Source organism: Arachis stenosperma, chromosome 3, assembly GCF_014773155.1.
Source record: "Arachis stenosperma cultivar V10309 chromosome 3, arast.V10309.gnm1.PFL2, whole genome shotgun sequence".
NCBI classification, from domain to species: Eukaryota; Viridiplantae; Streptophyta; class Magnoliopsida; order Fabales; family Fabaceae; genus Arachis; species Arachis stenosperma.
In genome coordinates this window covers 133,046,341-133,060,044 of record NC_080379.1, presented here as the reverse complement: position 1 = coordinate 133,060,044, position 13,704 = coordinate 133,046,341, and the positions used below count along the sequence as shown (strand labels likewise).

Sequence of the window (13,704 nt, the reverse complement as noted above, 5' to 3'; positions counted from 1 at the left end):
AGGGAGTTCAGTAACTTTCTTACTCAGCTGACCCACTTGTGCCTCCAAATTCCTAATGGAGGACCTTGCTTCAGTCATGAAACTTTGAGTGGTTTTTATTAGATCAGAGACCATGGTTGCTAAGTCAGAGTGGCTCTGCTTAGAATTCTCTGTCTGTTGCTGAGAAGATGATGGAAAAGGCTTGCCATTGCTAAACCTGTTTCTTCCACCATTATTATTGTTGAAACCTTGTTGAGGTCTCTGTTGATCCTTCCATGAGAGATTTGGATGACTTCTCCATGAAGAATTATAGGTGTTTCCATAGGGTTCTCCCATATAATTCACTTCTTCCATTGAAGGGTTCTCAGGATCATAAGCTTCTTCTTCAGATGAAGCATCCTTAGTACTGCCTGGTGCATTTTGCATTCCAGCCAGACTTTGAGAAATCATATTGACTTGCTGAGTCAATATTTTGTTCTGAGCCAATATGGCATTCAGAGTATCAATCTCAAGAACTCATTTCTTCTGATTCGTCCCATTGTTCACAGGATTCCTTTCAAAAGTGTACATGAATTGGTTATTTGCAACCATTTCAATTAGTTCTTGAGCTTCTGTAGGCGTCTTCTTCAGATGAAGAGATCCTCCAGCAGAGCTATCCAAAGACATATTGGATAGTTCAGAGAGACCATCATAGAAGATACCTATGATGCTCCATTCAGAAAGCATGTCAGAAGGACACTTTCTGATCAATTGTTTGTATCTTTCCCAAGCTTCATAGATGGATTCTCCTTCCTTCTGTCTGAAGATTTGGACTTCCACTCTAAGCTTACTCAATTTTTGAGGTGGAAAGAACTTTGCCAAGAAGGCATTGACTAGCTTTTCCCAAGGGTTCAAGCTTTCTTTAGGTTGTGAATCCAACCATATCCTAGCTCTGTCTCTTACAGCAAAAGGGAATAGCATAAGTCTGTAGACCTCAGGGTCAACCCCATTAGTCTTGACTCAGCTAAAAATTGATGAGGATTTTCCAATGGAAGTCCATGAAACTTGCAATTTTGTTGCATTAGAGAAACTAATTGAGGCTTAAGCTCAAAGTTGTTTGCTCCAATGGCAGGGATAGAAATGCTTCTCCCATAGAAGTCGGGAGTAGGTGCAGTAAAGTCACCCAGCACCTTCCTTGCATTGTTTGCATTGTTGTTGTTTTCGGCTGCCATGGGTTCTTTTTGTTTGAAGATTTCTGTTAGGTCCTCTACAGAGAGTTGTGCCTTAGCTTCTCTTAGCTTTCGCTTCAGGGTCCTTTCAGGTTCAGGGTCAGCTTCAACAAGAATGCTTTTGTCTTTGCTCCTGCTCATATGAAAGAGAAGAGAACAAGAAAATGTGAAATCCTCTATGTCACAGTATAGAGATTCCTTGAGGTGTCAGAGGAAAAGAAAAATAGAAGGAAGAGGTAGAAGAATTCGAACTTAGTGAGATAGAGTTCGAATTGTTCCTTGAGGAATAATGTTAGTCCATAAATAGAAGGATGTGAGAAGAGGGGAAGAAATTTTCGAAAATTAAGTAAAAGATTTTAAAAACATTTTTAAAAAAATACTAATTGATTTTCAAAAACTAAGAGTGGAAAAGAAATCAAGTGATTTTTGAAAAAAATTTTGAAATTAGAAATTAAAAAGATATGATTGAAAACTATTTTGAAAAAGATGTGATTAAAAAGATATGATTTGAAAACCAATTTAAAAAGATTTGATTTTAAAAATTAATGACTTGCCTAACAAGAAAAGATATGATTCAAACATTAAACCTTTCTCAACAAAAAAGGCAACATATTTGAAATGTTGAATCAAATCATTAATTGTTAGCAAGTATCTTTGAAAAAGGAAAGAAATTGATTTTGAAAAAGATTTGATTGAAAAGATATGATTTGAAAAAGATTTGATTTTGAAAAACTTTGAAAACTTGAAAAAAATTTGAATTGAAAACAGAATCTTCCCTTTTGTGCCGTCCTAGCGTTTAACGCCCAAAATACTACCCTTTTGGGCGTTAAACGCCCAGCCAGGCATCCTGGCTGGCGTTTAAACGCCAGTTTTTTTCTTCTTTACTGGGCGTTTTGAACGCCCAGCTTTTTCTGTGTACTTCCTCTGCTGCATGTACTGAATCTTCAGTTCCCTGTATTATTGACTTGAAAATAGAACCAAGATCAAATAAACAATGCATGCAAGACACCAAACTTAAAATGAGACTAGTGTCTCAATAAGAAACATAACATATTTTTGGTTTTTATGATTTTGTAATTTTTTTTGGATTTTTCGAAAATTAAGTGGAAAAGAAAATAAAGGTATCAAAATTCTTAATGAGAATTCCAGGAATCATGCAATGTTAGTCTAAAGCTTCAGTCTAAAGGAATTAGACATGGATAGCCAAGCTTCAGCAGGACATTGCATTCAAGAGCTAAATTGATGAGAATCAATCAGCTTTGGTGATGATAAGATCATCACTTTGAAACACTAGAATTCATTCTTAAGAACTCTGAAAAATACCTAATCTAAGCAACAAGATGAATCGTCAGTTGTCCATACTCGAAACAATCCCCGGCAACGGCGCAAAAAACTTGGTGTTGTTGCCGGATCAAAACTTGGCACTGTTATTGCAGGGAACAAATGCGAAACTATAGTTAGGACATTTAATTCCCCGGCAACGGCGCCAAAAACTTGGTGCACGAAATTGTGATCAATACTTTTCACAACTCAAATAATCCTCGGTAATGAATCCAAAAACTTGGCGTTCAATACCATGGCATAAACACAACTTCGCACAACTAACCAGCAAGTGCACTGGGTCGTCCAAGTAATAAACCTTACGCGAGTAAGGGTCGATCCCACGGAGATTGTTGGTATGAAGCAAGCTATGGTCACCTTGTAAATCTCAGTCAGGCAAACTCAAATGGTTATGGATGATATATGAATAAAACATAAAGATAAAGATAGAGATACTTATGTAATTCATTGGTGAGAATTTCAGATAAGCGAATGGAGATGCTTTGTCTCTTCCGTCTCTCTGCTTTCCTACTGTCTTCATCCAATCCTTCTTACTCCTTTCCATGGCAAGCTGTATGTTGGGCATCACCGTTGTCAATGGCTACAGTCCCATCCTCTCAGTGGAAATGTTCAACGCACCCTGTCACGGCACGGCTATCCAGCTGTCGGTTCTCGATCATGTCGGAATAGAATCTAGTGATTCTTTTGCGTCTGTCACTAACGCCCCACAATCGCGAGTTTGAAGAAGCTCGTCACAGTCATTCAATCATTGAATCCTACTCAGAATACCACAGACAAGGTTTAGACCTTCTGGATTCTCTTGAATGCCGCCATCAATTCTAGCTTATACCACGAAGATTCCGGTTAAAGAATCCAAGAGATAAACATTCAAGCCTTGTTTGCTTGTAGAACGGGAGTGGTTGTCAGGCACGCGTTCATAAGTGAGAATGATGATGAGCGTCACATAATCATCACATTCATCAAGTTCTTGAGTGCGAATGAATATCTTGGAATAAGAACAAGCTGAATTGAATAGAAGAACAATAGTAATTGCATTAATACTCGAGGTACAGCAGAGCTCCACACCTTAATCTATGGTGTGTAGAAACTTCACCGTTGAAAATACATAAGAACAAGGTCTAGGCATGGCCGTGAGGCCAGCCCCCAGTGATCAAAAGATTCAAAGATCTCAAGATGAAAAATACAATAGTAAAAGATCCTACTTATAGGGAACTAGTAGCTTAAGAATTACAAAGATGAGTAAATGACATAAAAATCCACTTCCGGGCCCACTTGGCGTGTATTTGGGCTGAGCATTGAAGCATTTTCGTGTAGAGACTCTTCTTGGAGTTAAACGCCAGCTTTTGTGCCAGTTTGGGCGTTTAACTCCCATTCTTGTGCCAGTTCCGGCGTTTAACGCTGGGCATTCTTGAGCTGATTTGGAACGCCGGTTTGGGCCATCAAATCTTGGGCAAAGTATGAACTATTATACATTGCTGGAAAGCCCAGGAAGTCTACTTTCCAACGCCGTTGAGAGCGCGCCAATTGGGCTTCTGTAGCTCCAGAAAATCCACTTCGAGTGCAGGGAAGTCAGAATCCAACAGCATCTGCAGTCCATTTCAGTCTCTGAATCAGATTTTTGCTCAGGTCCCTCAATTTCAGCTAGAAAATACCTGAAATCACAGAAAAATACACAAACTTATAGTAAAGTCCAGAAAAGTGAATTTTAACTAAAAACTAATAAAAATTATACTAAAAACTAACTAAATCTACTAAAAACATACTAAAAATAATGCCAAAAAGCGTACAAATTATCCGCTCATCACAAACCACACGATCTTCAATAGAAAAAGAAAATGCCACAAAAGTAATAGAAATAAACACACATGGTCAACGCCCATCTCAAGAAAGTTTGTCTTTATAAAAGCTTGTGATTTTTATTACTTTATTTTCAAATCATTTTTACTTATATACAATTGCACATCCAAATGTTTCTTAGTCATATATAATTCGAAAAAGTGAAATAAATCTTTAAATATTTTCTTTAGGGGTCATAGACACAACTAAAGATTTTCTACCTAATAGACTACCAACTCTCCTTCCTATACATTCAACACATAAACTAGAGTCTAAGGATAATTCTGAATTTAATCCGCCTCAACCTCCATCACCTCCGTACACCAGCAAATACAATCAAATCAAACAATTCAATCACACAAAATCAAGCACATATAAGCACAAAACACAAAGCACATAATCAGATAAAACATATAAGCACAACACAACAATAAAGTGCACACCCAAACAATTCAAAGAAATGTATATTATGCATGTCTATCCTACTAGTTATGAGGTCACATATCGATTACGTTGCTAGGTCCGACACATCTGATAGCTAACCTGAATATACTCTTTTTGTCGTACATCTTGAAGAGGAATATCCCGCACTTATCACAAGCCAGCCCTTAGAGGGAGAGTGCTCAGCCACTCTTTACGATTAGAGAGAATGTGGATGGGACAAAACCACCATCTCCACATCTCTACCGCAACACTGAGCAAGCAAGACAAAACTAGGACTGTCAAACAGACTAGTCCAGTCCATTTAGGCTCGAACCATTTAAGTATGTGGATTAAACAGGCTGGCCCGTTTAAACCCGCTATATTCATGGGTCATAATTTTTTAACCTGGATCGTTTATCGCCAATCGATGGGTTAAATGGGATGAGCTATTTACCCTTTTATCTTACTTTTTGAAAATATTTTGGCAAAAAATATTACTTTTAGGTAAAAAATTTTAAACAAATATTATTTTTTTAGTTGATGAGTTGGATTTTTAACTCGGATTAGGAGAAATATTGGCCAAAAGTGCAATTTTTAAAAAAGTATATAAAAAATTAAACGGACTACCCGTTTAGCCCATGGACTAGCCCATTTAACCCATTATTTCTTTCGGGTTAATCGGGCTCAGCCCATTTAACCCAAAATTTTAATGGGCTTAATTTTAAAGGCAAAATCCCTTCATTTAAACGGATAAATGGACTGGCTCGATAAGTTTAGCCCATTTTGACGGTCTTAGACAAAACCACCATTCTTGTCAGGTGCAGATGTCTTATTAGTGATGCAATTGGGACAAAACTCACATCTTTGTTAATCAATAATCACCTCTCAATCATAATCACCCAAACGAGAGAAAACTATCGTCGTTGTTTATACCATCACCTATCATAATCATCATCAACCAAACCCATAATCATAATAAGAAATCATAAGCATTACCAATTGTATTATCAATGTAATCATCATCATAAATCATAAGCTATTGCATAAATCTCAACTTAATCACAGTTCTTATCATAAGTCTCATATCACCCTCACTTTGTCGTAAGGCTCGCATCATATCTCATTTCTCATAATCAATCTCATAACAAATATAATTCTCATCATAACTATCAACACAACTCCACTTCCTACTCCACACATTTTAATGTTCACTAGGTTAGGCTTAGGCCGTTACATACGGCTTGCGGGTATGAGGCGTTGAATACAATACCCTATGCTCATGGTTAATGTTGTAAACTAAGTTAGATACGACATAATAATTTATAACCAATATCAAATGAACTCAAAACGCATTATATTTCCTCATTCAATCTCATCAAATCATTGTTCAATTATTCACTTTATGGGTTAATAAACCAAAATTCCATGATCCTCAAGCTCAATTTAGAATATCGTTAAATGTACTTAACACTTACCTCAAAGGAGATCACAATTTTGTCATCATATTCTTTAAATATCTGTTTTTTCTCTCAACTCCTAGTTTTAATATCATTAAAACCTCATACTCACATTTCCTATTTCCAAACTCTTAAGTTGATAAATAATTAACTTTTAAACCAGGGGTGGAGCTAAGCTAACTATTTAGGGGGCGGTGTTATATTTTATATTACTATTTCTATTGATAAAATTAAAAAATATATATATAATCTCAATCAAAGTAAGACAATAATATATAAAAATTACTACTTACAGTTTTGTATTATGAAAAGGCTATTCGACGTTTTTTTCTATTTTCAAAATCATCTATAATTAAATTTGTGTCAAAAATAGCTACTAATTCTTTTTTTATATAGATGACCAAATTGTCTGCAAGAAATTCATCAGCCATCTTACTTTGGAGTCTTGTCTTAATAATTTTCATTGCTGATAAAGCTCTTTCTGTTGTTCCTGTAGACACTGGTAGAGTCAAAACAAGACATATTAATCTATCAATCATGTGATAAGTTCTTGATTTTTCCGTTTCTTGCAACTTGTTGCACAATTCAGAAAGTGTACCAATGCCTTTCAAATGATTTGGTATATCATGCTGATAATGTTGCAACTGAGATTTCAAAATATTTAGCTCATTAGAAGAAAAGTCAAGGGGATAAAACTTCTCTGCTAACTTGCTAATTTCTTCAATATTAAATGATTTAAAATTGTCCTTAAGATCCAAAGCACAACTCAAAGTCAAAAGCTCTATTGTTTGCTCATTAAATCTACTATTCAACTCTTGTATTTGAGAGTCAATTGTTGCCAAGAATACATCTATTCGATAATGATGCTCAACTGTCACGCTTGGTTGACGAGATCGACCTCTTCCAAAAACATATTGTGCACTCATATTAGGGACTTCAATTTCATGTTTTTCACAAAAATCTTTAACATTTGCAAGAAAATTGCACCATCCACCATCTCTTAATTGTTGAAGAAGTAACTTTGATGTAGAAACAATATGCATTGCATTAATAATATCTTGAGATTGTTGTTGCAGTGCTTGGCAAAGAACATTAGTGATTCCCATAATCTCTTTCATCAAGTGCAAAGTGAAAACAAATTCAAATGACAATAATATTTTACTAACACCATAAGCCTCACCTCTTTGTGCATAAGTTGTCCCGTCTTCAATGATATTATTGAGAACAATATTGGTAGCAGTAAACATTTTTACCAAACTGCAAATAGAATTAAAGTGAGGGCTCTATCGAGTATCCCCAGCTCTTTGTAAAGTGCTTATTTGATTCGCACCTTTGCCTGTTTCTAATTCATTTTGAGCAACCAAGTTTGCATTTTCAATTGCTTGAGCTTCTTGTAATTGATCATGTCTTTTTGAAGAAGCACTAACAATAGTGACAATAGAGTTTAATTGAGTAAAAAATTCATGAATTTGAAGTACCTCTCTTGAAGCTGCTACCAATGCTAATTGTAACCTATGAGCAAAACAATGCACATAGTATGTTTGTGGAGAATCTTTAAGAAACAAAGCTTACAAACCACTCCACTCACCCCCGCATGTTGCTAGCACCATCATACCCTTGATCCCTAATATTTTCAACTTGGAGATTATAATGAGAAAGGACAGAAATCAATTCTTTCTTTAAAGTTGTTGCACAAGTATCAGTGACATGCACAAGATCAAAGAATCTCTCTTTAACAAAACCATCTAGAGTAACAAATCTAAAAACAATGGCCATTTGCTCCTTTTTAGATTCATCTCTAGCTTCATCAACAATAATACAAAATTTGGCATCTCAAATCTCTTCTCTAATTGAATTTCTCACCTTAGTAGCAAGAATATGTAGAATTTCTTTTTGGACATCATTTGAAGTATACTTAGCATTTTTTGGAGCATTTTCCAAAACATTCTTTTTCACTCTTTCATTGTAAAATCCCAAAAATTTCAACATTTCCAAAAAGTTACCTCTGTTGCTTGAACTTTAGCTTTCATCATGTCCTCTGTATGCACAACCTTGAAATATCAACCATCTAATGCAATCTATAGATGCTCCTAGTCGAATTCGATTCTTTTCAATCTCTTCTGATGTTTGCTTATGAAGAAGTCTGTCAATATGTTGTGATTGTTTCATCAAATCATCACATGATTTCAGCGCCTTATGATGGAATGAGTTAGGACCTTTGCCAATGTGATTCAAAAGAGCACATTCTTTTCCACTATTTACTTTCTTCCAATTCTTGAAACCATTCTCAATAAAAGCATTTGAACCCGTATTGATTGAAGGTTCCTTAGCAAAAAGAAAGTACGGAAAATAATATATAGCATCATCTTCTATAGAATATTCTAACCAAGATAGGAACAATTTAAACCATGAAGCTTGAAAGCGACGATGACTTTTATCACCAGAAAATGGATAATTATCAAGAATTGGTTGATTTGGCCCAACTTTAATATAAGCCCGACGGATTTCATCTCTTTTGTTTGGAAGAAACTTCCAAATCATTGGTCGCATTCCAGGATCTCTTTCCAAACGAAAAATATCCAGTTGATTTGGAAGAAGTCATGGACGCTTTAAGCTATTCAATGAAGAACTTGAAGTAATGAAATTTGATGACCCCTCAAGTATTGGAGTAGTAATAGTAGAAGCATCTTCATTCTCTTGATCTTTTCTTTTAAAAAATGTATCAATGGTTTTGAACTTACTCATAATTCAAATGGCCAAATAAGTTCCTATAATTAAAAATATATTTAGCAAAAAGTGTAAATTACAGTCTAAATCTTTATAAAATATAAAAATTATATTTCAATTTAAAATAAAATATTAAAATTCAGAACAATAATACTAACATCCTAGTATAATTATAAATAATATAAAATTGTAATTAAATTTAAATAGTTAACTAATAAAAAAATTAAATATACAAACTAACATATAATAATATAAACTTAATTAACAAATAATAATAAATTAACTAATTAAGTAAATAACTAAATATATAAAAAAAATAAAAATAGAACTTTTTTTGAGAAAGAAGAGTGAAAAATCACTTGTTAAACTATTATCTTTTCTTTTTTAATCTGCAAAAAAATAAAAAAATAAGAGTCAAAGAGGTAAAACTGTAAAAGATAAGAAGATTAAAGAGATAAAGAAAAAAAAATAGAAAAAGTTGTTACCTACAATTTTGGAAAACCAAAGTGAGAAGGGGGAGAGGGAGAGACTGGTTGTATGCTGGAAATTGGAAAATAAAAAAAGGGGATGGAAAAACTGACGTTAGGAAATAAAAAAAGGGATAGGAATTGGGAAATAAAAAAAGGATAGGGAATGAGCTATTGGGCTGGTTTTTTTTGTAGGAATTAAAAGGAGGGTTGAAAAAGATAGAACAAAAAGAGAGGGAGGGGAAATAAAGAAAGAGGGAGACCAAACTAATTTTTTTTTAAATAAAAACTAAAATTTTGGGGGGGCCATTGCCCCCCTTTACTTATATGTACCTGCGCCCCTATTTTAAACCTTTTTCAAGTTAACTTTAATTATTTATTTATCCTTTTTCATTGTTAATCAAATCAAATAAGTTAATTCACCAATCAACTTTTATTACTTTAAATTCACTAAAACTCCTCAAAACATAATTCTTTATTTTGAAGTAATCAAATTAAACATCAAGACAAAGTCTCTAATCTTTATGAAAATAGCACCAGTTTTTATTATTTTATTATTTAATTTCATCCAAACTCTTAAAAAAATTTTGACAGAACCTCTCCTAAAATTTGATTTTTTTCACCCTTTAAAAATTTCATCCAAACCAAATCCCTCTCAACCCTTTTCAACTTTTAAATACCAAAAAATTTCACAACATAAATATCATTAATTTGTTATCTTTAATTATCTTTAAGTTATTAACTTTTCACAAATTAGGGCAACAAACAACATGTCCAAGTCATAATCAATCCACCAAGAGACTTCAAGCATTGTTACTAAATAATTTTATTATCAGATATATTAATCCTTCTTTAACCCTTTATAAATTTCATTCAGTTACCAATAATAATAATAAATTATCAAAATTTAACCTATCAAACTTTAATAAAGATAATCAAGCCATAAAATATTAATAAACTCAAATGCACGCATTTATTAAACTTTAAAAGTATTCTAAAAGTGAAATAAATAAGTCATATTAATATTTTAAGTTTAATTTACTTTTGTTACCAGAATAGTAGAATTACAATTTCAAATATTCAAAATACAACTTCATTTCCATAATTTTGTTGTCATGCATAATATTCTAGGATGACATTTGGTATATACTACTCCTATGTTTAGTAAATTCAAGATTTTTTTAAGATCGTTCTTATTAGTCTCCATTTAAATAGGAGAGTGTTGTTTTTTATTCATAATTAATCTCTTTTGACATTACCATCAAAGATCAACTACAAATTACAAGTTTTTGTGAATCACAACAAACGAAAGTGCCGCACCCCAACCATCAAGGCATACAACAAATTCTCACATAGAAATTAACCCAAACATTACTGCACAACTTCTAAATTTTTATTAATACAATTTTCTTATTATTATTGCCTGTCAATTAGACAGTCACGTCTCATGTTGCAATAGTAACCCTTAGACACATTCATTTTTGTATGTCCATGTTATAGCTCTTGGATCTAATAGTAACTCTTAGACACATTCGTTCGTACCGTCCCTACATCCTCATACATCACTCTTTTTTGGTCTTGTAGAATGCCATCTTTCATTTGGAATCATATCGAGTCACCGTCACATGCATCTTTCTCAAAGCACAAGCATATATCCTATTAATAATATCATAATAATACATACATGGTGCTGTCTATGGTGGCTACTCTAGAGTGGTGGCTATGATGGCTAGTGTGTAATTTTTATGAGTTTGACATCTGAAAAAGTATTATTTTATTGACCGTATTTATGATCCTATTAAACTGAAGTAAATCTATTAATTGAACTGGATAAATGTGTTAATTCTTTTTTTTGATAATTAATATGTTAATTTTCGTCAATTTTTAGTTATTATTTTTATATAAAAAGTCTAATATTTTATTAATAATTAATTTTAATATTTATTATCTAAAATTTAAAATAATTTATCGTATATATTTTTATATTTAATTAAGTGTTGAATTTATTGTATAAATAGAAATAATTAATTTTTATACTTATTATTTAAAAAAAATATTTTTTCTATGTATATAAAAATATAATTAGATATTAGTATAAAAAAATTATATTGATAGTTATAAAATTAACTTAAAATTAATTTTTTTTAAACAATTGAATCTTGATTCAAATTTTTAATTATAACATCAGTATTTTTTGTAATAAATATTTGAAATAAGAGAAATAAAAATATAAATTAAAAAAATAAGCGATAAAAATTTAAAACTAAATAAAAACCTAAAAAATATGTATATAATAATAATATTTTTTATTTGAATTATATTATTTTATTAATTTTATTTTCTATAGAACAGAAAAGTAGAACAAATTGAGAATGAGAGAAAATAGAGAGAAAGATAAAAATGAAGAATAAGAGTCAGAGTTTGTTAATTTTAGAAGAAAATTTTTTATTTTAATTATAATAAAAATATCGGATGACATATTTTGTTATTAATATAAAATATAAATTATATATAGAGTGAAAATGATAGGGAGGAATAGAAAAATAGAGAGAGGTAGATGAGAAAATTTAGGAAGGAGGTTTATTAATTTTGAAGGAAAATATTTTCTCTCAATTTTAGTAAGAAGGTATCATGTGATACATTTGGTTATTAAATTAGATAGTAATATATGAGATAGTAACATATGATACATAATATAAGTATATTTCAATTTTAATTTTAATTTTAATGCAATTAAAAAATGTCATATTGCATATTTTGATTGTCAAATTCGTAATTAGTCATTGATAATGATATAGATAGAGTAGTTGAAGGAATGAGAGAGATAAAAAAAGGAAGAAAAAGAAAGGAAAAATTCTTTAATTTTGGAGAGAAAATTTTGATTTCAATTGTAATGAGGGAATAATATATGACACATTTTAGTTGTAAAATTAGTAGAGAAAAAAATTCTTTAATTTTAATTATAATATTTTAGTTGTAAAATTAATAAGAAAGATGTGAAAATTTTTTAATTTAAAAAAAATAATTTAATTTTAATTATAATTAAAAACAACATATAATATATTTTGATTGTAAAATTAATAAGATATAATAAATTTTCAAACGGCCATAGATTAATATATCGAAATTACCACAATATTATGCTTAACCATTTTTATATCTTATTTAATCACTCTAATAAATAATGTCACATGTCAACTCTCAATTGAAGAGTAACATATAGCCACCAATAGTTACCTTAAATGGAGCCACGAGAGACGTGGCCTACATATAATGTCACACCCATATAGCCCATTTTGTGGTCTTGTCCACAACCAATTATTTCCAACGGTGACGCTCACTAAAACTTTTGTCTTCTTTATACTCAATATCAATATGGTGGAATAAATAGCTAAGGCTCTTAGTTTTGTTTATTGAGAACCTAAACTCCGAGCTAGTTTCTTTCTTTTTTTTAAGCCAATCTGTAATAATATTTTGTATTTTTTCACAAGCCTCGAATTCGTCTAAGAGGAATTGAACTGCCTGATGAAGGCATTTTGAAATTGCCTCCTCTTAGACTTTTCGATTACTACATCCCTCGTAAAGCAGTTGGATAGACCCTCACCATTTGTTACATGTTTATTTCCATTTTATACATTAAGGATTGCCACCACACCCAATTTCTTTGTGCATAATTTTGAATTAGATTTTTTCAGCAACTATTTCCTTTTTTCTTTTTTATACTCCATTGAGAAATTAGACATTTAACTTGCTCTCACCTACTCTTTCTCAAATTAGTCTTGCTAAATTCCTCTACCTCTCCACCTAAAAGACACTCCTAATCGTGAATGTTACTATGATGTGTGATCCTGATTTTCATCCTTGAGGCTGTTTGGTGAGCGACGAGATCTAGGGAGAGAGAAAATTCTTCTGCTCTAGTGTTTAGTGGTGACTGATAAACCGTTATTTTACGGTTTATTTTGTGCTTAATTCAGTAGATTTTATCCATCATTCTCACATTTATTCATAGAAATCGCATGTTTTACATTTTTCTTCCTGATTTTATGCTATGATTGAAAACATGCTTCTCTGGCCTTAATTTTGCTAATTTTAATCATCTCTTATTACCATTCGATGCCGTGATATGTGCGTTAAGCGATTTTAGGTTTTCTAGGACAGGAATAGCTTAGAGGATGGAAAGGAAGCATGCAAAAGTGGAAGGAATACAAGAAATTGAAGGAATTGCAAAGCTGTCAAGCCTGACCTCTTCGTACTAAATCAGACATA

The 13,704-nt window shown here is 32.0% G+C and overlaps 1 protein-coding gene and 1 non-coding gene across 2 annotated transcripts; one reads left to right on the top strand and one right to left on the bottom strand.

The window, feature by feature from the left end:
- The first annotated feature begins 699 nt into the window (after nt 1–699).
- Nucleotides 700–807, top strand: LOC130971576 (small nucleolar RNA R71). Its single transcript, XR_009082788.1, has one exon. It is a non-coding gene; the product is annotated as a small nucleolar RNA R71 (small nucleolar RNA).
- Nucleotides 808–6,546: 5,739 nt separating this feature from the next.
- Nucleotides 6,547–7,491, bottom strand: LOC130966712 (uncharacterized). The gene has a single exon (XM_057891529.1). It carries the CDS (start codon nt 7,489–7,491, stop codon nt 6,547–6,549), a length of 945 nt encoding a protein of 314 aa, XP_057747512.1.
- Nucleotides 7,492–13,704: the final 6,213 nt, after the last annotated feature.